General features: G+C 60.4%; 9 protein-coding genes across 9 annotated transcripts; 5 read left to right on the top strand and 4 right to left on the bottom strand.

Annotated features, from left to right (window-relative positions):
* Positions 1 to 1,362: 1,362 nt before the first annotated feature.
* PAN0_009c3713 (uncharacterized protein) lies at positions 1,363 to 2,559 on the bottom strand (the record flags this gene model as incomplete). The annotated part of the gene is made up of 1 exon (XM_014800673.1): positions 1,363 to 2,559. One exon carries the CDS (start codon positions 2,557 to 2,559, stop codon positions 1,363 to 1,365), a length of 1,197 nt encoding a protein of 398 aa, XP_014656159.1.
* A 139-nt stretch (positions 2,560 to 2,698) lies between these two features.
* On the bottom strand, positions 2,699 to 3,034 carry PAN0_009c3712 (uncharacterized protein; the record flags this gene model as incomplete). Its single annotated transcript, XM_014800672.1, has 1 exon — positions 2,699 to 3,034. One exon carries the CDS (start codon positions 3,032 to 3,034, stop codon positions 2,699 to 2,701), a length of 336 nt encoding a protein of 111 aa, XP_014656158.1.
* Positions 3,035 to 3,339: 305 nt separating this feature from the next.
* PAN0_009d3711 (uncharacterized protein) lies at positions 3,340 to 3,744 on the top strand (the record flags this gene model as incomplete). Its single annotated transcript, XM_014800671.1, has 1 exon — positions 3,340 to 3,744. One exon carries the CDS (start codon positions 3,340 to 3,342, stop codon positions 3,742 to 3,744), a length of 405 nt encoding a protein of 134 aa, XP_014656157.1.
* A 1,161-nt stretch (positions 3,745 to 4,905) lies between these two features.
* Positions 4,906 to 5,472, top strand: PAN0_009d3710 (uncharacterized protein; the record flags this gene model as incomplete). The annotated part of the gene is made up of 1 exon (XM_014800670.1): positions 4,906 to 5,472. The coding sequence occupies one exon, from the start codon at positions 4,906 to 4,908 to the stop codon at positions 5,470 to 5,472; it is 567 nt and encodes a 188-aa protein (XP_014656156.1).
* Positions 5,473 to 5,659: 187 nt separating this feature from the next.
* Positions 5,660 to 7,627, bottom strand: PAN0_009c3709 (glycosyl hydrolases family 32 superfamily protein; the record flags this gene model as incomplete). The annotated part of the gene is made up of 1 exon (XM_014800669.1): positions 5,660 to 7,627. One exon carries the CDS (start codon positions 7,625 to 7,627, stop codon positions 5,660 to 5,662), a length of 1,968 nt encoding a protein of 655 aa, XP_014656155.1.
* Positions 7,628 to 8,174: 547 nt separating this feature from the next.
* Positions 8,175 to 10,247, top strand: PAN0_009d3708 (uncharacterized protein; the record flags this gene model as incomplete). Its single annotated transcript, XM_014800668.1, has 6 exons — positions 8,175 to 8,210; positions 8,291 to 8,472; positions 8,570 to 8,691; positions 8,880 to 9,215; positions 9,266 to 9,494; positions 10,010 to 10,247. 6 exons carry the CDS (start codon positions 8,175 to 8,177, stop codon positions 10,245 to 10,247), a joined length of 1,143 nt encoding a protein of 380 aa, XP_014656154.1.
* A 700-nt stretch (positions 10,248 to 10,947) lies between these two features.
* On the top strand, positions 10,948 to 15,508 carry PAN0_009d3707 (uncharacterized protein; the record flags this gene model as incomplete). The annotated part of the gene is made up of 2 exons (XM_014800667.1): positions 10,948 to 11,812; positions 12,066 to 15,508. The coding sequence occupies 2 exons, from the start codon at positions 10,948 to 10,950 to the stop codon at positions 15,506 to 15,508; spliced, it is 4,308 nt and encodes a 1,435-aa protein (XP_014656153.1).
* A 296-nt stretch (positions 15,509 to 15,804) lies between these two features.
* PAN0_009c3706 (RAS-domain-containing protein) lies at positions 15,805 to 16,506 on the bottom strand (the record flags this gene model as incomplete). The annotated part of the gene is made up of 1 exon (XM_014800666.1): positions 15,805 to 16,506. One exon carries the CDS (start codon positions 16,504 to 16,506, stop codon positions 15,805 to 15,807), a length of 702 nt encoding a protein of 233 aa, XP_014656152.1.
* Positions 16,507 to 17,294: 788 nt separating this feature from the next.
* On the top strand, positions 17,295 to 17,564 carry PAN0_009d3705 (zf-CSL-domain-containing protein; the record flags this gene model as incomplete). Its single annotated transcript, XM_014800665.1, has 1 exon — positions 17,295 to 17,564. One exon carries the CDS (start codon positions 17,295 to 17,297, stop codon positions 17,562 to 17,564), a length of 270 nt encoding a protein of 89 aa, XP_014656151.1.
* Positions 17,565 to 19,095: the final 1,531 nt, after the last annotated feature.

Here is a 19,095-nt window from a genome sequence, read left to right as displayed (position 1 = left end):
TGTCGAGAGTGAGACTCTGCATCACCCTCTGTAACAAGAACACAGCATACAATCTTCCCCCTTGTGGACCTTCGCCAATGTTGGTCTCTGAGAAACTCCGCCGTGGAAGGCACAGGTTCCCACCTCTGTCACTCGCTGCCAGTCATGTTTCATTATCGCTTGCTGTAGTCGTTGACTCCGAGCATTGCTCGCACCAGCGCGCCTCGCTGATGATAGCCAGGCCTTGATCCGCTTGCGTGATGCGATGGCTCAGCGAGCATCGTAGAGACTGGCAACACCGCACCTCCACGATGCTCGTCTACGCAGCTGTATATTACGCGACTTTAAAAGGCCTTTCTCGCCGCCTTGGCAGCGCCATATCAGGCGAAAAACGAGCTGACCCTGCTGGTAGAGCTGAGCGATGTTGAGCCTGCTGATGTTTGAGTGACCCCGAGTGTGCGAGAGCAGATCTGGTGCCCACGCTCATACGTGCAAATAAGGTTCTGCATTTGCGCAACTAGGTAGATGTAACGGAAGTTGTTGCCGTTGACGAAGACCATTCGCGTCTGGCAACCAGGGCTGACCTTGGGCTCCCACAGGTGAGGATCGTCGTTGAAAGTAATCGAGAGCAAGTTCTTGGTGTTGCATCGTGTCTGGATGCCCGAGATTTGAGTTCTTCGCTTGGGCATCCATGCCGAGCTTCCGATTTCGCGCTCGTAGATCCTCTAGGCTTCCGCAGGCAGAGCTGCAAGATGCCTCTGTTCTTTCCAATGTGCACAGCAAGGGTGGGATTGTGCGTCACAGCATTGGCGAAGGATACGAGACGTTCGGGCTGCGGATTGTACCGCGTCGCCCGTCGTTCCGCACCTCGGTACGGCGACCGTGTCGGTTCGGCCCGACAAGGGACTATTTCTGCTCGGCGTGGGCGTGCGGCTCGCTTTGTCATGGGCGACACGACTGCAGAGCGTCACTCCGACTCACAACAGCGCACACAAACGCACTGCGTTCACAAGTGGCACGCCCGCCCCTCGATCTTGCAAGACGCGCAGATGTCCGACCTTGGAAAGCTCGACTGGGCAACCGCAACGCTCGATTTGGGAAGCCCCACCGCAACACGATGAGATCAAAGCACTAGATGCGACTTTGCGAGCGCGTGTTCTGTGCGCATGGCTGTCGCCACGCAACTCAAATCCAGCCAGCGATAGGTCCTGCTTAGCGTCTCGGAAAGCACTGGATTAAACCGAAGCAGCACTGGTCCATGAGCCCGTCGATGGATTCGATACACACCACGCAAACTAGCTGGCTCGGCGCGGATCGAGGACTCTACTCTATTGGACAGCGGCAAAGAAGGGAAGAGACAGTGATCTATGGAAAAGAGTGCAACTAGATGGTCGAGCGGTGATTGAACGGTGCGGGTGAAGACACTTCGGTGCTGCGCTCGGTGACGATCATGACTGGCAGCGGTGCGCTTGCCCTCGAATGCGCTGGGACAGGGTTGCGCGAGTGGACAAAATGCCTTGGATGGACCGACTGGATCGTCGTTGCCGTCTGGGGCCGCTCGAGGTCCCCTGCTGCACTTGCGTCCTTCACGCTGCTGGTGCTCGACTCTGGATCCGGCCGCACCGAAGCATGGAAGGTGTTGACGTGGCTAAGATGGTACTCCTGCGTGCGCATGGAGGGCTGCATCCGCGAATTGCTCATCGCGTTGCTGACCGCGCTCCTGTAGATGAGGTTAGCAAGCAGCACAAGGGTGTACAGACCACCACTCGTGAGGTACAGTGGCGAGTACCATCCGGTAGCCGAGTGCTGGAAGAGGTAGACCGAGGTAAACGAGCACGTGGTGAGCAGAACTTGACCCTGGAGCGAGTAGACGGCGAGGTTGAACAGCACGCGGCGTGCGCCATCCATGCTTGTCTGACGACGCAGTATGGCGAGCCTTGCCATCGTCGTGAGGGTCATGGCGACCTCGAGTAGGATGAACATCACCGCCCATGCCGAGATGATGCCATGTATCCAGTGTCGCTTGTTCGGGTTGAGTAGATGCGACTTGTACTTGACAGTCCAGAACGCCATGCCGAACCAGATCATCAGCACAAATTGTGCAATCACTCCGACCATCGCCGCCCCCACACTGGCGCGGATCGACGTGCGCCGTGTGTCGAAAAGCTTGGCGATGCGCAGGATAAAGTACACCTGTCCGATAGCCACGGGTACGGCCTGGAGGGTGTGGAAGAGGGGTACGAACCACTCGATCGTGTTGATGTCGAACCCGGGCTGCGTGAACAGCTCGATAAGCGTGCGCCGATATGCGGCCACCGAGGCAATCGCGGCAAGTACGACGCTGCATGACACCGATACGAAAGCGGCGGCTTGGATCACGAGCGAGTCGCGCTTAATTCCGCAGAACAGGTACAGATATATGGCGTACAGCGCGGCGTTGAAGCCACACAGCAGCACGAGCAGCAGCATGAGGATAAACGTCGTCCCCTGCGCATCCTCCATGCTCACGGGCAGCAACAAGGGCGTCGGCGCGTACACGTACACCGGCGCGCTCCATAGCGGGATCAGCGAGGCATCCATGTTGGCACCACGTCGCGTTTGCAGTCCACCGAGTCACGGGTCGTAATGAGGTCGCAGTAGGGTCAGATGGTGGGAGCGAGTGAAGGAGGCGGTGATCTTTGCGGCAAAGCAAGGTCGCGGACGCTTCCTCTCCATCCCACTACAGCGAGTGTGGCTTGGAGCCAGGCTTCACCAACAATACGGCTCGAGTGGCTCCGCATAGCGGCGTTCGCATCGTCGATGGACCACTGTTCTGCGCTGGTGCCCACACGGGTTTGGGCCCACCCTGCTGCTGGTCGCCGGACGACAACCGCAGATGAACACAGTAGCCACTTTCCGCCATATTCTGCATCGTTGCCAGCGATTGGACCGCTCTTCGATGGTGGTAAGGTGGGTTGCGCCCACGCTTCTGGTGCGGCGCTACATCTCGCTTGGGCCTTCCAGCGCCATGGGAGCCTAAGTCTTGATCCGGGCTGGCGGTCGAGCCCACTTCCATTCCCGTGGTTTGCAAAAAGCCGCGAACGCTGCGCACACTCCGCTCCGAATTACGCCCGCTGTGTGGCGACGAGCGGTCTGTGCACGATCTCATCTGGGTGGTCGAGAAACTTCATTTGGAGGGACGCTCTGGGACTGGAACCTGTGTGGCAACAGCGCCGGCTTAGCGGCTCGAAAAGTACAAAGGACGGGCCCTCTTGCCAGCTTTCAGGCGATCCAGCATCGTTCCAACGACTTCCATCAGCACGAGCCTCCTCCCCCAAGAATCTCCACTTGCACCACTTGAAACCTCTTTCTAACTTAACGATGAAGACCTTCGCCTCTGTCATGCTCGTGGCAACAGCCTTTGCCGGACTTGTCAACGCTGGCTGGAACCCCGAGCAGCCGCCTAACTACACCGTGTCGGCCTACTGTGCCAACACCAACGCCGAACGGGCTTGCTTCACCACCGACATCGGAGACCTTACTCCCGGTGCTGGCTCGCACTTCAGCGGGTTCGTATCCGGTGACAAGAAGAGCTTTGTCGTGTACAAAGATACGGACAGCACGGCTTCGCTTGTGGTGGGCAAGTACATCATCAACATCAACTGGGCGACTTCCGGTAATGATGGCCAGACTTGCTGTGCGGTCGACGTCCAGACTCAGGACGGCCAGGACGTGAGCAACTACCTCTCCTGCGCCCAGGCCAAGTGGTTCAACCTCTCGGCCTGAGAGATCTTGTCGCTTCGCGGCGGAAGCTCGGCCATCTCGGGCCAGAATCGACCGCCTCGGAAGCAGTAGCGCGAGTCTTCAGCTCACCCTTCCGCACTGATGCTCTTTGATGAAATGCAATTATGTTGTTCAGCGAGATGGTGTATCTGCCGCAGGTCTTTGGCGATCATTGACACATCACAGTCGAACGACGCGCCCGCAGAATCAGAGTTCGCTTATGGGAAGATTCGGGGTCCGCGACGCCTTGGGCCCGCCGGGATTCTATTAGTAACAGAGTCCACTGAGGCAGACCTCACGGGCCCTGCTGGTCCCACACTTCAATACGAGTCGTGAAAGCCGTGGTTTTCGAGGCAGAAGCAATCATCCTTCAAGGAGATGTGCCCAAGAGCCGACCCGAAGCGGATGTCGCTTTTGCAACCTCTTTTTTTGAAGGCGATTTAAAGGTCGACTTTCCTCCATTTTTACGCTGGTAGGGGGTTTGTCGCATGACCATTGTACTGCAACCTTGCCCGACGTCTTCGTCCAGCCATTCTCCTTTTGCTTCCGTCCCCATCAGCGAAGGGTGTTTCGAGCTTCGAAACTCAGGCTCACGCCCCACGAGTGGAACAAGGAGGACAATCTGGCGCATCTGCGAAGAAAGGTAATGCTGACAAGCCCTTCGCGTGCGCGGTCGAGGTGGAGGCCGTAGCTGACACACCGGACTCGATCTTTGACGTGAGCCCCGCCGACAGCGCGTGCAGCTCGGCTAGGCCACCGCCACACCGACAACCGCCCGAAATGCAGCGCCTCTCACTCAGCATCACTCATTGCTGAGGCAGGGCTGCTTTCGTGATGGCAGTGTGCATAGCGTAGCTGACTGTGTGGAAGAGCAAGCCACAGGGAGGATTCGATGATCGCCGCGGAGATGGAGTGTGTTAGGAAGATGAGGGAAGGGCGAGTTCAGGGTCCAGACATGCCTCCACAGGGCGTAAGTCTGAAGGCTGAGAAAGCGTTGCGTCACTCGTTCTTCCACATCTTGTTGAAGTGACTGTGCTTGACCTGCCAAACATTCGCCCTTCCATCTGTATATAAGCCCTAGCATCTAAGCTATTGTCCTGTCTACACTTTCTCATAGTTTCTTTCCCGTTACCCTCCCTCTCACTGTACTCGACTATACACATCATGGCAGGCGGAGGCGTTGTACGCGGACCACACACTGGCTCTGGCACTGAAGCCGCACTTGCGGATCTTGACTCGAATCAGCGTGCATCGCTGCTCTCCAGCCTTGATTTTGCGCAGCTGGCGCAACTTCAGCTTCCTCCCGCATCGGGTATTGAGGACTATGCGATCTTTGACCGCGACGACTGCCGGGCAGTTCACGGCTCGCTGCCCACATTTACCAAGTCGTTCCCTTCGGAATCGATCCGATCGATCTTGGACATCTTCATCCAGGCCTCTGCACCCAGTGTGAGCGAGGAGGAGCTCAAGGCTAGCACGCGCAGCATCGAGATCGACGGCAAGGAGTACACCATCAGCGGCCCCAGGGGCGGTCAGTACCCACAGGAGATCATCACACTCCACGAAAAGAAGGACGACGGAGAGGTGCTGTTCGTTGCACCCACCGCAACGCTGGTGCTCGTGTTCAAGGCTGCTCCGGGAGCAGATGTGCAGTACATGAGCAACGAAAAGCAGGGCGTCTGGACCGCGGTTCGTTCGTTCGCTTTCGCCCTCACCGAAAAGGGACTGTAAATGGCACTCCCTCCTGACACAGTAGCACGCAATTCATAGACTACGAAATCCAGACGTCGAAACTGTGTAACGGTAACAGTGTTGACATTGCAGATAGACGGCCGAGCACCCGGGATGACAAAAATAGCAAGTGATGAGAACAAATTTTGCAGATGGAGCCGAAAGTGTATGATGGAGTAGGTAGGATCTAGGCGATAAGAGCCTTGCTGAGGCCTTGCCAGACATTGACTGGAGCCAGATCGGCCTGCTGTGCGTCTGAGGTCTGGAGGATGGACAGGCCGACGTCGGTGGGATCGGGATAGACGCGCGTGGAGAGGGCAATAACATCGTCGACAAACACCTCGAGCACCGAGTTGTCGAGGAAGAGACGCAGCGAATGAGTGCCGTCGGCTGTCGGGGCGAGCGGTGCACGCAGCGTCGACGTGTTGACCTTGAGGCCCTTTGCGATGACCGCATCCTTGCCTGCAGACAGCGATCGATCGACGACAAGCTCCGAGTCGGTAATGTAGACGACCGTGCGCGTGGTCATGTCGTTGCTGTGCGCCACCACCACACCGGGCTGCCCCGCCGAGAGCTTCGTCTCGACCTCGTAAGAGCGGCTCGCCACCTCGTCCACCAAGATCGCCCCGAGACTGTCGACCTCGGCAAGCTCAACCACCGCCGTCGCGGCTCGGTCGCTCGGTGTGATGCAGATGTGCTGCGCGCCGTTTCGGAGACGCTGCACTTCTTGTGCGGGACGGATGCCAAGCTGTGTCGAGGTGGGGTGGTGGAAGAGCTCGCGCGGGAGCGAGATGAGACCTGCCCATCCCTGGGTGTTGTAGTAGTCTTCGGGGAGGTCGTCTTCGGTGATCCAGCCCCACATGATCCTGCGATCGTGCTGCTCGTCGTGGAAGCTGCTGGCGGCATACAGACATCCGTGATCCAAAAGCCCCACGTGGTCGGGTTGCAGCCGGATCTCGCCGTCCGAACCGCGCTGCACGTCGGGCAGCGTCTCCATGTACACAGCCGCGCGCGCGGGCCCGGGCTCGGTGCACCCCTCGACATTGATGAGAAGGTACTCTGCCGACGCGGGCCCAGCCGTGTCGCGGATGGTAAAGAAGTTGGCCACCTCCCAGTTCTTGCCGAGGTCCACGCCGTAGGGGGCGGCTTTGTGATTTCGGCCAACGTCGGCGAGCGTGCCGACGAAGGTCCACTGGCTGAGGTCGGTGGGGTTGATCGAGTAGGCGAAAATGGTGGGCGTAGTATCCTTGATGCCTCCGGCAATGAGCGCGTACAGGCCAGGCTGCTGGTCGGTGCGACCAAGGGCAGCATCGAGCAACGGCCACGGGGCAATGTAAGGGTCGCGCCACGAAATGACGTCGAGATGCTCAGGCGGCCCGTCGAGCACCAGGCCATGGGGCACCCACGTCTCTCCACCGTCCTTGGAAGTGGAGAGGACGACCTTTTCACTGCCGTGGTTGTAGGGCAGCGTGTGGTGGATGGGCAGCTTGGAGACGGCGGTGTAGATGGCGGTCATCTCGCCTGTCTCTGCTGCCTCGGCGGCGGAGCCGAGTGGCGAGCGGTGGAGCACGCAGCCGGTGAAGACGCCTTCAGAGTCGTGGTTGCTGCCGGGTTCGATGACCGGATACGGGCGAGAGGTCCAGTGGATCATGTCGTGGCTGTAAGCATGGCCCCAGCAGATGGACCCCCAGGTGGAGGCGTTTGGATTCCACTGGTACCAGAGATGGTAGAGGCGAGTGCGCGGGTCGTACGAGGGGCCACAGGGGTCGTTCATCCAGCCATGCGGGCCGAGGAAGTGCGAGGTGGGCCTCCACTGCTCGAAGAGGGCTTTTGTGGATCTTGTGGCGTTTTCAAGCGCGGCGTGCGGTGTGAGCATGTCGGCCTGCTTTACTTCATCGGTGGGCGAAGGCACTCCGGAGGAGGCAGGGGTGGTGACGGGAAAGAGCGTGGGGGAAGAAGAGCTGGAATCCTCGGACGAAGCGGACGGGTGGCTGTCCTGAAGCAGTTGTCCATTCTGCTGCGGCAGAGGAAGCTGTGCTGGGCGCATGGTGCGCTTCTGGAAAGATTGCGAAGATTCGGCGTCGGCGACCGACGTGCGAGCCTCGACGGCTGCTTGCGGCGGCAGGACCGAGGTGCTTGTGGGAACGGGCGACATTGTTGTGGATGGAGGGAAGGGATGAGCTGCAGGAAAGGCGCAGGAAGCGCTCCGTTGCTTTTGGGGCGTGGATCGAGCCAATATAGACGCTGAGCGCTGAAAGCTCGGGCCGATGGCAGCTGAGTGTCGGCGTTACCGATCAGCAACGGTTACCAGCACAAAGCTTGACCGTGAAACGCCGGAAGCACTGAAGCGGGCCGATGACGCAGCCAAGCCGAGATTGAGCTTAATTGTAAGCAACGTCGACGTGTGCTTGACTGCCAAGACCGCAATGCGATGAAATGCAACGGCAAATCCGCAGCGAGCGTCGTGGCTGTCGGGCGGATATCCAATCAGAGGGCGATCACGTTGCTGGCCTCGGTGGTGTGCGAGATGATTGGACGATGGTTGTGTGAGGGCGATGCAAGAGAGAGTGAACCAGCGAGAAGAACGGCGCAGATGATGGTCAAGATGAAGGGATGAAGGACGGCGCTTTGAGAGGGGTGGTGTCGAGTGTGTGGTGAGCAGCTGGAACAGGGCCGAAGGCTCGAGGGAGAAAGGCGTCCATATGAGGGCCGTGGCCAAAAAAGAGGAGAGCGGCGAGGTGAGCCTGGACGGGAGCGGCTCGGCAAATGCGTGAGAGGACCAAATTGTGGACACTCGTCCGGAGCCCGTTTTGCCCAGCGAAGTCGAAGCGCGCGGCGGGGACTTTTGGATGGGGCTGGACTGGGCCGAGCAGATCTGAGTGACCTCAGTCGAGATGCCAAGGCGGAGCGACCGACCGAGCAGCGAGAGGCGACCCGAAGCCAAGCCCAAGCCACGGCGCAGCTGCCGTGCCTTATCTCGGCTGGTCCGTGGACGTGGCCGTGAGTGGGAAAAAGGAGCTGCGTCGGCGCACGCCCGGAGCTCCAACCTATCCACGGCGCGTTTGCCGTTCGCCCGCTGAAGCTGCCAAGTTTGCAGGCACACTTCAGCCAACTGCGTCACATTGATCTTTTTCGCCGAGCACGCCCACGGCTCAACCGAAAGCCACACTCGGAATTCGCCGTTCCTCCTCGCTGGTGGTCGAGCTGGAAGGGGGCAAGGTGAGCTCGGCGTCAGTTGTGTCGAGAAGGGCGGCTCCCCACCCAACGTGCATGGCAATCTCATGTGACCTTGGCAGGCACGGGTGGTTGAGTGTGCATCGCCACCACGTGCGCCAAGTCCGTCACATTCTCACAGACGTGCTGGACACAGACCATCAAAATGACTTGCTTCCCGTGACTGGGCGGAGCTGCTCGCTGTTCGTCGTCTGGCGGTAACGCACCGGTATTCGTCGGTACTGCCAAATCCGTACCGCTCGGCGTGAGTCTGCTACGATACGGTAGCATGGATCTCGGTGTGGAGTGCTCACCGGCGAATTCGATCGGAAGAACCTCGGACGGGGCTAATCAGAGCTCCTTGTCGGCAAGTCTGCGGGGTGCTGACGGATGCCATCGCTGTGCTGTCGGTCAAAAGGTCGCCTCGGTCCTCACCGCCTCGCCGCCTCGTTGCGCACGCGTCCGTCTACCATCGGTTCGCTTCCTTGCCGAGCTTTTCGTGCATGAAGCTGACAGAACCACCGAGCGCCGTGTGTCCAGCTTTGAATGGCGGCTCCTCATACTGTGGGGCTCGAAACAGTGACGATAGTCGACCACGTTTGGGACCACGCTGTGTCGGTGGGTGTTTCGACCAGCCAATTTCGACTTTCCCCCGCCGTTGGATTTTGCGACCGAGGCAGCGCCGAGCATCTCCCCATTGTCTCCGGCGCAGTCTCGGTGCCCTGTCGGGCTCGCGCTTTGTCGCCCGCCTGGCACTGCATCTCGCCGACGATCTCGACGCTGGGCACTGTTCATGCTGGAAGTGCGGGGTAAGTAGCGCATGCTCACACGGTCCCGAATGCTTTGCCGCCACTCATCTTGCGTGCCACGCTTCGGTACCCGTTCTTCCGGGTTTGCGCGTTCGGAGAACACGCGGTGGCCTCAGGCCAAAAAGATCGAGATCTGCTTGCCCGATCAGGGCCGATCGCACACTACCCGTCCTGCGTCCCGAACTCGTCCGTGGCACCACGTCTCGCTGCACTTTCTTTCTTCCTTCTTTCGTCAGCCTCACGAGACGATGGCTAGGTCATTGCCTTGAAGTATGCTGCAAGTCTGTCGAGCCCGCGCGTGGACAGGGACATAGTCTTCACGAGCGGCTGAAGGCTCCCTGCTACCAAGTCGCTCCGGAGACCCTCGTGATGATTTCGCACGAGAAAGGCAAGCGCAGTTCGGCAGCTCTAGGCTTGATGCAGTGCTTGCGCGAGGGTGATCAACGTCGCATGAGACTTGCGCCTGCGCCCGGAGCGATGCATCCCATTGATGGGGTTCTGTGCCCTTTACCAAGGCTCCGCGAGGCGGCTGGTGGAAGTGCTTTTTTTAGACGCGGCGCCGCGCTTGGACGACGCAGCGACCCTGGAATTTCGCCTGCGCCCCGTGCGGGTCCAAAGCGCCGACGATCCTCGCAGCTCCAACAGCTGCACGTTCGTCGTCATCTTGCCGTCGCCAACTGCCAGGCTCGTGTCGGCTCAACTTCCGCTCACCCTGTCCACTGCCGGCAAACAGCGCTACTTGGCTATTTATAAACAGCCGTGCAGACGAGCTTTCCAAGCCGCTGAGATGATACATACTTTTGCTTTGACATACAGTTTTGGGGAAGGATGCATAATGTGCATGGATGCTTGTACGATTGCAAGTTGGGTGTGGTGTGGGTGTGGGTGTGGGTGTGTGGATGGATGGATGGACGAGAGGGTGAGGAGGGAGCTAAGAACGCGGCGAGCATCTTCCGAATTTGGTCGAGGCCAAGTGAAACACGCGTTGAGCAGGCAGCGGGCAGGCAGAGGGCAGGCAGAGGGCAGGCAGGGGCGCAGCGGCGATTGCTGACGAGCCCTCTCGCTCGCCCGCCCTCGCTCCTCCACCTCTGTCGCAGCGCATCGAGCCGTCATCGGCCTTCTCTCCGACTGGGCGTGCAGCATGCCCCGCTAGCTCACCTCTGGCTGTTTGCCCTTCCATCTCCTTCATACTTCTCCACCACCGTAAGCACCTCAAGCGATCACCCCGCTGCTTGCATCCGTCTCTCCCATCCGTGCATCCGCTTGCACGCGCGAGACTCCATCCATCCATCCATCCATCCGCGCGTTCATCCATTCGCTCACCCAGAGCATCCATACCCGCCTGGAGGCAATCGCGATCCCTCGCCAGCCGTAATCCACACGAGCTGCGTATACCTTGTAGTCGCATCACCCGGACAAGAGCTTTGAACCGACACAGTGAACATTGCCCAATATGTCGATGGCACCGCAGGCAATCCACTCGAACCTCTCGCGGCCGCATCCCACCGACTCGCGCCTGCTTCAGAACCTTATCAAGGGCGAAAAGAGCTACATTGACAACCTCGCTGCTGCCTCTCACTCGGGCTATGCAGCCGCGAGCGCTCTCGCCGCCTGGGGTACCTCCGAGGCTCCTGACATCTCCAAAGCCTCCCAGACGCTCGCAGAGATCCTCGCCTCGGTCGCCGACGCCCAACGCACCCACGTCCAGGCTCTCGAAGGCTACCGCAGCGCCCTCAAGGATGTGCTCGACCGCGAACACAGCATCCGCTCCGTGGTGCGCGACCGCGACATCCTCGTCGGCCGTCTCATCAAGGCGAGCAAGAAAAAGGTCTCCAAGAAGGACTCGGGTCTCAGCCAGGACGAAAAGATGGAAAAGGTCAATGCAGCCCAGCGCGAGTTGCACGCCTGCGAGCAGGTCCTGGCCAGCGAAGAAGCCGCGCTGGTTGGCGTCAAGCGTCGCACCTTCAAGGAGGCGCTCACCATGAGGATGAAGACCATGGGCGACGCAGGATCCGCCATGGTCGATGCCGCCAAGGAAGCCATCCTGTTGCTCGACGAGTTCGACACCCACGGTCCCCTCCTCCAGGCAACCGGCGGCGGACAGTACGAGAGCATGTACGCCGACGACGGCGTCGAGACCGGCGCCTACGATCAACAGGCTCTCGATTCGGGCTACTACGCCGGCCAGCAACCCCACTCGGCCGGCGTCGCTTCGCCCATTCACGCCGACAACTACGCTGCCCAGGGCTCTCCCGGCCCTGCCAACGGCGCCAACCTCATCCGCGACGAGCAGGGCCGCTTCCACAAGGATCTTCACGGTAAGTTGCGCCATCCCAAAACCGGCTTTTCTTTAGAATCCGATCCACTGACTCTCTCCTCTTTGACCTCCCTTTTCGCTTCGAAACCTCGCACGGACGCGCTAATTTCCGCGTCTCCGCTCGCATCGCCTCTTTGGCCATCGCGTGATTTCCCCACCTCTCTTTCTGCCCCTTCCTCCACAATCGCCGTGCACACGCCGTGCTCTCCCACCTCGACCACCTAACACACGCCCGTCACATCTCTGCTCCACAGGCCGCAACATCCAGCACTTTGACGGCGCCTCGGTGACTCCCTCGCAGTCGGCTAGCCAGGTCATCGACCACGACCGCCAGCAGGTGCCGCTCGGCCAGCGCTACACTTCCCACTTTGAAGACGTCGAGGAGCAGGAGGGCATCCCCTCGGACACGGACAGCGAGGAGGACTACCGACGCGCCTTCATCGAGCCGCGCATGCGCATGCCTGCTCCGCACGAGCTCGGCGTAGCTGCAGACACCCGCGACTCTTTCATCCCCGAGGGCGCTTCCGCTGCCGCACCGCCACCTCCGCCCCGCAAGGACGACGGAGCAAACCAGGTGCCCATGCCCCCCGTCCCGAGCGCACCGGTCTTCAACGTCAACCAGGCTCGTGGGTACGATCCCAATATCAACGCCGACCAAGCTTCATACCAACACCAGCAGGCCGCCTACAGCCCGCCCCGCTACTCCATGTCGCGTCGCAGCGGCGACTCCGAGGGTGGCTACGGCCACCAGCGCAAGTCGAGCAACTCGCTCATCGGCAAGATGAGCCGCCTCTTCAAGACCGACATTCGCAACGGCGCGGCTGGGGGCAACGAGCGCCCAGGTTGGGACACGCGCACCTCGGGCAACGTCGATGAGGGCGAGCGTCGTCGCAGCGGCCTACTCCGTCGCAGCGAGCCTGACAGCTCCGACGACGAACCCGACACGCGAGAAGTCTTCCGCAACGTCAACCAGCCACGCCCCGGTCTTGCCACCGGCGGAGGCAGCGATGTGGGCGGCAAGAGCAAGCTCATGCGCTCCTCGAGTGCCGCGCGCATCCTGCCTGGTCCCAAGAGCAACCGCGCACACGACGCAGAGCAGGCCGAAATCGACCGTATCCGCGCCTCGGTGGTCGGTGGCGGCATCGGCTCTGCCCCGCCCAAGCAGTCGCTCGCCAGCGGCGCCGACAGCATCCGCTCCAACACCACGGGCACCAAGAAGAAGAAGAAGAAGCGCCCCGTCGCAGGCAGCGAGATCGGCACCGCGCCCACGCGTCCTTCCGCCAGCTACACCATCTCGGGCGACCTCTCGTCGCTGCACGGTAGCACCGTCGCTGATGCCGCACGACCCGGCCTTTCCCGCAGCTCCACCATGAAGTCCACCAGCTCCAAGAAGAAGAACCGTGCCAGCATCGCGAGCACCGGTCTCGTCGGCGGTAACATCTTCAACCCCAATGCGGGCAAGTTCGGCGCCGACTCGTGGATCAAGAAACCAGCCAGCCAGATGACCGCATACGAGGCCGTCGCCATGGCCGGAGTCGTGCCCAAAGAGTCCAAGCCCAAGGAGGCAAAGCCCGCCTCCACGACGAGTGCAGCGCCGACCGCTCTGGCTGCTCCCCCGGCAGCTCCAGCAGCCTCTTCGCGCCCTGCATCGATCATATCTTCGGCGAGCAAGAACCCGCCGCTCAAGTCGGCGCTCAAGACGCCCACGCTGAGCCGAGCCAACAGCTCCTCGAGCAACAAGGCGCTCACAACCTCGCCCACCAAGAAGTCGGCGGCTGCGCCCGCGTCGCCTGCGCCGGTCAAGTCGGCGCTGCGGAATGACATTACGCAGAGCATCCGTGCCGAGCCACTCCCCCAGCCCAAGATGGAGCCCATTCCCAAGGCTCCTGCGCCTGTCACGTCGGCGCCTTTGCCAGAGACAGTCGCTCCGCAGGCTCCCGCCGCGGCTCCTGCTCCGGTAGCAGCCCCACAGGCTGCTGCTGCTGCTGCTCCGCAGGAGAAGGCACCGGAAGCTGTTGCAGCTCCGGCTGCTGCTGCGCCAGCTCCAGCTGCTCCAGCCCAGGAGCAGGCGTCCCCCGAAGCCCCCCAGTCGGTGCTCAGCATCGAGGAGGACAAGGGCTTCGATGGCACGGGTCGTCTTGACCTATCTGGCGACAATGCTGGCGCCTCGGCAGCGGCAGCCTCGGCGCCCAACGCGGCGCAGCAGAACAAGGCGCAGATGCCCAAGCTCGACATGCCTAGCTCGGAGCCGTTTTCGATCTCGTTTGACGGCGTTGCCAAGGCGGGCGGTCCACGACGCGGCTCGGCCGTGACGACGGGCAGCGCGGCCGAGGACGGTGTAGTGACGCCCGGTGCCGAGCAGACGTACCGTGCGTTCATCCAGGAGCACGGCCAGTCGCCATCGGTGGAGCGATCGGGCGAGGCCACGCCGATCGGCACGCCCGCGCAGGATGGCGTCACGCGTCTCACGGACCGCAAGGTCAAGCTCGAGCCCAGCCGCGTTTACGGTGCGGGCGCACCCGAGGTGAGCGACACCTCGTCCGAGGAGGGCTCAGCGGTTCAAGCGGCGGCTGATGGCAGGCACGGAGAGGGCGGCGCCAAGAAGGCGGCGCAGGTGCAGGAGTCGGCGGCGCTGGCCGATCCCGAGCACAAGCCGGACCCGAGTCTGCAGAGCCTTACGGTGCCCGAGTCCAAGGCACCCATCAAGCCGCTGGATACGTCGGCGCTGACGGTGCCGACTGAGGGTCAGGGTGAGACGGACAGCACGGTGAGCCGTCGAAAGAGCGTGCGTATGGCGCCGGATGTGAAGCTGCCGCCCGACACGCCGACCGAGGACTCGCATGCGACGCCGCGCGGCAACGAGCACGGAGGTCAGGATCCCATGGCTGCACGCGGATCGCAGCTGAGCAGCCGCATTGCTCCGCCCCCTGCCGCAGCCGCTAAACCTGCCAAGGAGGCCGGGCCGGTGGATCTGGCTGGTGGCCGACAGCATTCGGCCTGGACGAGCCGTGTGCGCGATACCGTCGACAGCAGCGACGAGGAAGATGCCGATGGCGATGGATACTCGAGCGCCAGGAAGGCGTTTGGCTCCGCCACGCGCGGATGGGGCGAGGCAATAGGCACGTCCAAGCCCAAGAAGAAGGCTGGCGATGCGGCGTCGGTTCGATCCAAGGCGAGTGTCACTTCCAAGAAGAAGGTGGCAACGGCCGAGGCGAGTGCGCCTTCGACGCAGGCTTCGATCGGATACGTTCCGACAGCGCCTGGGTCGATCTCGTCGACTCTGTATACTGCCAAGGCGCCTGGTTCATCCGTAGGTGCCAGTCCTGCAGCTGCACCGTCGTCGTCGACTCTGTATACTGCCAAAGCGCCTGGCTCGTCGGTTGGTGCCAGTCCCGCAGCTGTGCCGTCGGCGTCGATGTACTCGGTCACTGCGCCTGCGTCGGTAGTGAGCGCAAGCGCAAGCCAGCCAGCAGCCACAGCGTCTGCCCCGGCTCAAGCGCCCGCACCGCTCACCGCATCGAACCTGAGTGCACTCGACACCAAGGACCGACCCGTCATGCCCCCCGTACCGCAAGCTCCGCCCGTGGCCGGCCAGAGCAACATGACCGTCCCCACCGCCCCGCCCCCCGCGATCGCTGGCAATGCAAGCTCCACCGGAAGCAAAGGATTCTTCCGCCGATTCAAGCGAAACAAGTAAAACCCTCTCTTTTCCCTTTTCTCTCACGCACAAAAAGCCTACTTCACACTCCTTTTTGACTCTTGGATCCCATCGGTACCTGTTAATACGAGTTCGCGTCCCTACTGCCCCTCAGTCTGTGTCACAAGCAAAAGGTGTGGGGCAAAAAGAGTAAGGATGCTGATTGAGGTATAAATTACGACTGGTGCCGAAATGCTAAAGCGGGAATAATTAGAAAAGCCGCAAAAGGGGGATGCGGGGGTGACGGGGCTTGCGTGCTGAGGAGGAGATGTATGTTGAACTGAGAGAGATGGCAGCTAGCAGTTGCACGAGTCTCTTGCGACGCCGAGGCCGTAGCCGACGTATCCGCCTGGATCTGTCAACGAGATGTTGCCTCTGCTGCTATCTGCGGCGTGTGCTGCCGGTGCGCCGCCGGGCATGCGGTCGCCTGGCCTCCTGTCTCCCGGCGCCGTCTTCTGCCACAACGAAGGCGTCGAGATGATGCGGTTGACCAGCTCGTCAAACGCGCCGTTGACACCCACCCCCTTCTTGGCGCTGCACTCGACAAACAGGCATCCCATCTTTTCCGCAAACGCCTGACCTTCCTCCGTCGTGACTACACGCGAGAACTCCTTGTCGACCTTGTTGCCGACGATGATCTTGACCACGTCTTCGCTGGTTGTGAACGTTTCCAGCTCGTTGAACCACGTGGGCAGCGCATCAAATGTGTCGCGCTGTGTGACGTCGTACGCAATGATGACGCCCTGAGCGCCACGGTAGTAGCTCGATGTGAGTGTGCGGAAACGTTCTTGCCCAGCCGTGTCCCAGATGGACAGCTTGAAACGCTTCCCGCCAACTTCGATTCCCTTGATGCGGTAGTCAACGCCGATCGTCGCCGTCGTCTCCTCGGGCGAGAGGAACTCGTCGTCGGTAAAGCGTAGTAGCAGCGACGACTTGCCCACGGACGAGGCGCCGATCAGAAGGATCTTGAGCGTGGGCACATCCCCGGAAGACGACATCGCGGAGCAAGTGCAGTTGGCCACCGTCCAACAGACAGGCTGGAAGGAGCTAGCTTTGGTGAGAGCTCGGGACGACGGATTACGACTGCACTGGATACGGTGCGAAATTCACAGTCGGACAGTGCTTGCGCGGTTGTGGATGAGCGTGTCCGGGACGTTCTGCCTAGTGTAGAGATGGTGGTTGGAAGGGAAAGCGGAGGACGGAGGCTCCGAGGTAACAGAGGCGGAGGGCGCAGTCGACCAGAAAGCCGGGCGTCGCATGCATGTGAGTCCACTGAGCTTTTTTGGGATCGGCGGCTGCCGTCGAGCGGCGGAGCCCGCCTGCGTGAGGTCACCCTGACAACCACTCTAAATGTGGAGGATAATTTGAGGGCATGTGCATTGACAGAGCTGTAACATTTCTTTTATCCGAGCTGTTCGTTGTCGTGCGAGTGAATTGCCCTCTCACGTGATCAAGCCATCTTTTTTGGAAGGCTTGAAAAATTGGAAAGCCAATCCGCAGTTACGACGGAAGACCCCAGCGAAGGATTTCTTCAAGCTGAGGCGGCCCATAAATCCAACCGCAGTGCTGCGCTTCGTTCTTTGCCAGCCACCTACCAGTCAACCCCCCTTCATACCAGTATACCCGGCCTTGGTCACAAGCTCTCCACTCGCCATATCGTTGATCGCACATCTCGATCGACGTGCGCTGTTCGGGAGCTGAGCTCCTCTCGCCCTTTCGCATAAGCTTCTTCCACGAGCACCGCTAGGTGCGCAGGTGACGACCTCATACGTGCCCAGCATACAACATGCCAGTCTCTTTCTACGACGAGATTGAGCTGGAGGACATGGTGTACGACGAAGAGAAGGACCTCTTCCACTACCCATGTCCCTGCGGCGACCGCTTCGAGATCACGCGCCAGCAGCTCAAGGACGCCGAGGACGTCGCCAGGTGTCCGAGCTGCTCGCTCATCATCCGCGTCGTCTTTGACCCCATCGACTTTGAGGACGACGACGAGGACGAGGCGCCGGTCAGCAAGATCGAGACCGCCAACACCACCGTCGCGGCGGCAGCCTAATCGTCGTCGTCCACTCGACGTCAGGTAAGCATCATGCAGCGGACTGACGAGACACCCTTTGGAGCGAGTTGGAACAAAGCAGCAGACACGCATGGACAGCAGGAGTTGAGCGCAACCACCCGACCAAGCCTTTGAAGGATTAGACTTAACTATTCAGTTCTGCTTCCGAAAAGAGACTTCGCAATCTCTTGTGGACAACTTATACCAATACCAAAATCTTAGATGACTCTGGTGTCCGGTCGGCCTACTTTCAGTGGGCCTTCCGGAGGTCGGTGGTTGTTGCGTCGTCAAGCGATTCTCCTGCCCATCTGCTTTTTGGATCCGACCCGCCCTCGATGGTGCTCTCAGGTGGAAGACGCTGAACATCACAGCTGACCTCACCCTTGTTGCTCCTGATTAGCTTCTAACAGCCCTGCGTCGTTGGCCGAGTGTCGCGCACTTCTTACACTCTGGAGGCTCCGACACTACCAAGGTTAGTGGCAGATCTTCGCCTCTCCCTCTCCTGTCCATGTCAAGGCGCCAGCTCGAACTCGGTCACCTCGACTTGCAAGCGACGGCTGGTGCTTTACATGATTAAAACTAGTTTATCCATTCTCTGAGGGGGTGGGGGTATGCCGAAGTCTCGACCCCGCGAGAGCGTGGGTGTACCAGGACCTTTGCAAAGAGGACCGGTGCAGTACTGCCTCGTGTTGGACTCCACCTTTGCAGACCTGGCCTGCAAGCTCCTTCGGACCACGGAGGACGTATAGGCGCGTTTAGGCCGCTGCGCTCGATCCGACTCGGTGTCGATTAACTCGCTTCGGCGGCATGCGAAAGACTGCGAGACGTCGACGCGGTGTGAAGCCTTCGCGCCGTCCCTTTGGTCGGTTGCTGCAGCGTGTTGGGCAAGGCTGTCGAGGTGCGCCGCTACCCCGACCGTCCGTAGATGCATTAATCTTCTCTATGATCCGCACGGACACACTCGCAGATGCAACACCAACAATCTCGAGTCCAGCGATGCTGACGTTGGCACTGTCGTCCTCTGCAGTTGGATCGCACATCACCAGTCCAAGAGACTATGTAGACTTCAGTCTATACACCCTCCGCCAACTCGTAAGTGTTTCAACATCCGAGCTCCCCCAACCTGCACACACCGATGTCCGGTACTGTCCCTCCCCTTACAGATCGGGGATTGGCATGCCGGACGGGCGTTGATGAACGTATTTCCCATACTTTTTACACCGAGCTGTGAGCCTTCGCAGTGGCGGGGCTAAGATCGCTTTGCTCAAAACATGCATCACCAACTGAGCCCATCCGCACCAAGCTCGCTTCCTCTCAATTGTCGCCATGTCGTTGATCGAGAGCAAGTTTCGCTGACTCTGCTTTACTTGGTTGCTCCACGCACAGTCACTCGTCATTGCTCACCAAAGCACGCTACGCAAGCGCCTTTCGTGTCGCCATTCTTCTGTTCTGCATTGCATTCTGTACATCACCGTCGCATCCCCAGCATGTTTCTGGAACCGTCCTGTATCATTGTCCACAGCTGCGACGT

The sequence above is a fragment of the Moesziomyces antarcticus genome (assembly GCF_000747765.1).
Source record: "Moesziomyces antarcticus DNA, scaffold: scaffold_v10009, strain JCM 10317, whole genome shotgun sequence".
Lineage (NCBI taxonomy): Eukaryota > Fungi > Basidiomycota > Ustilaginomycetes > Ustilaginales > Ustilaginaceae > Moesziomyces > Moesziomyces antarcticus.
This window is presented reverse-complemented; position numbering and strand designations above follow the sequence as displayed.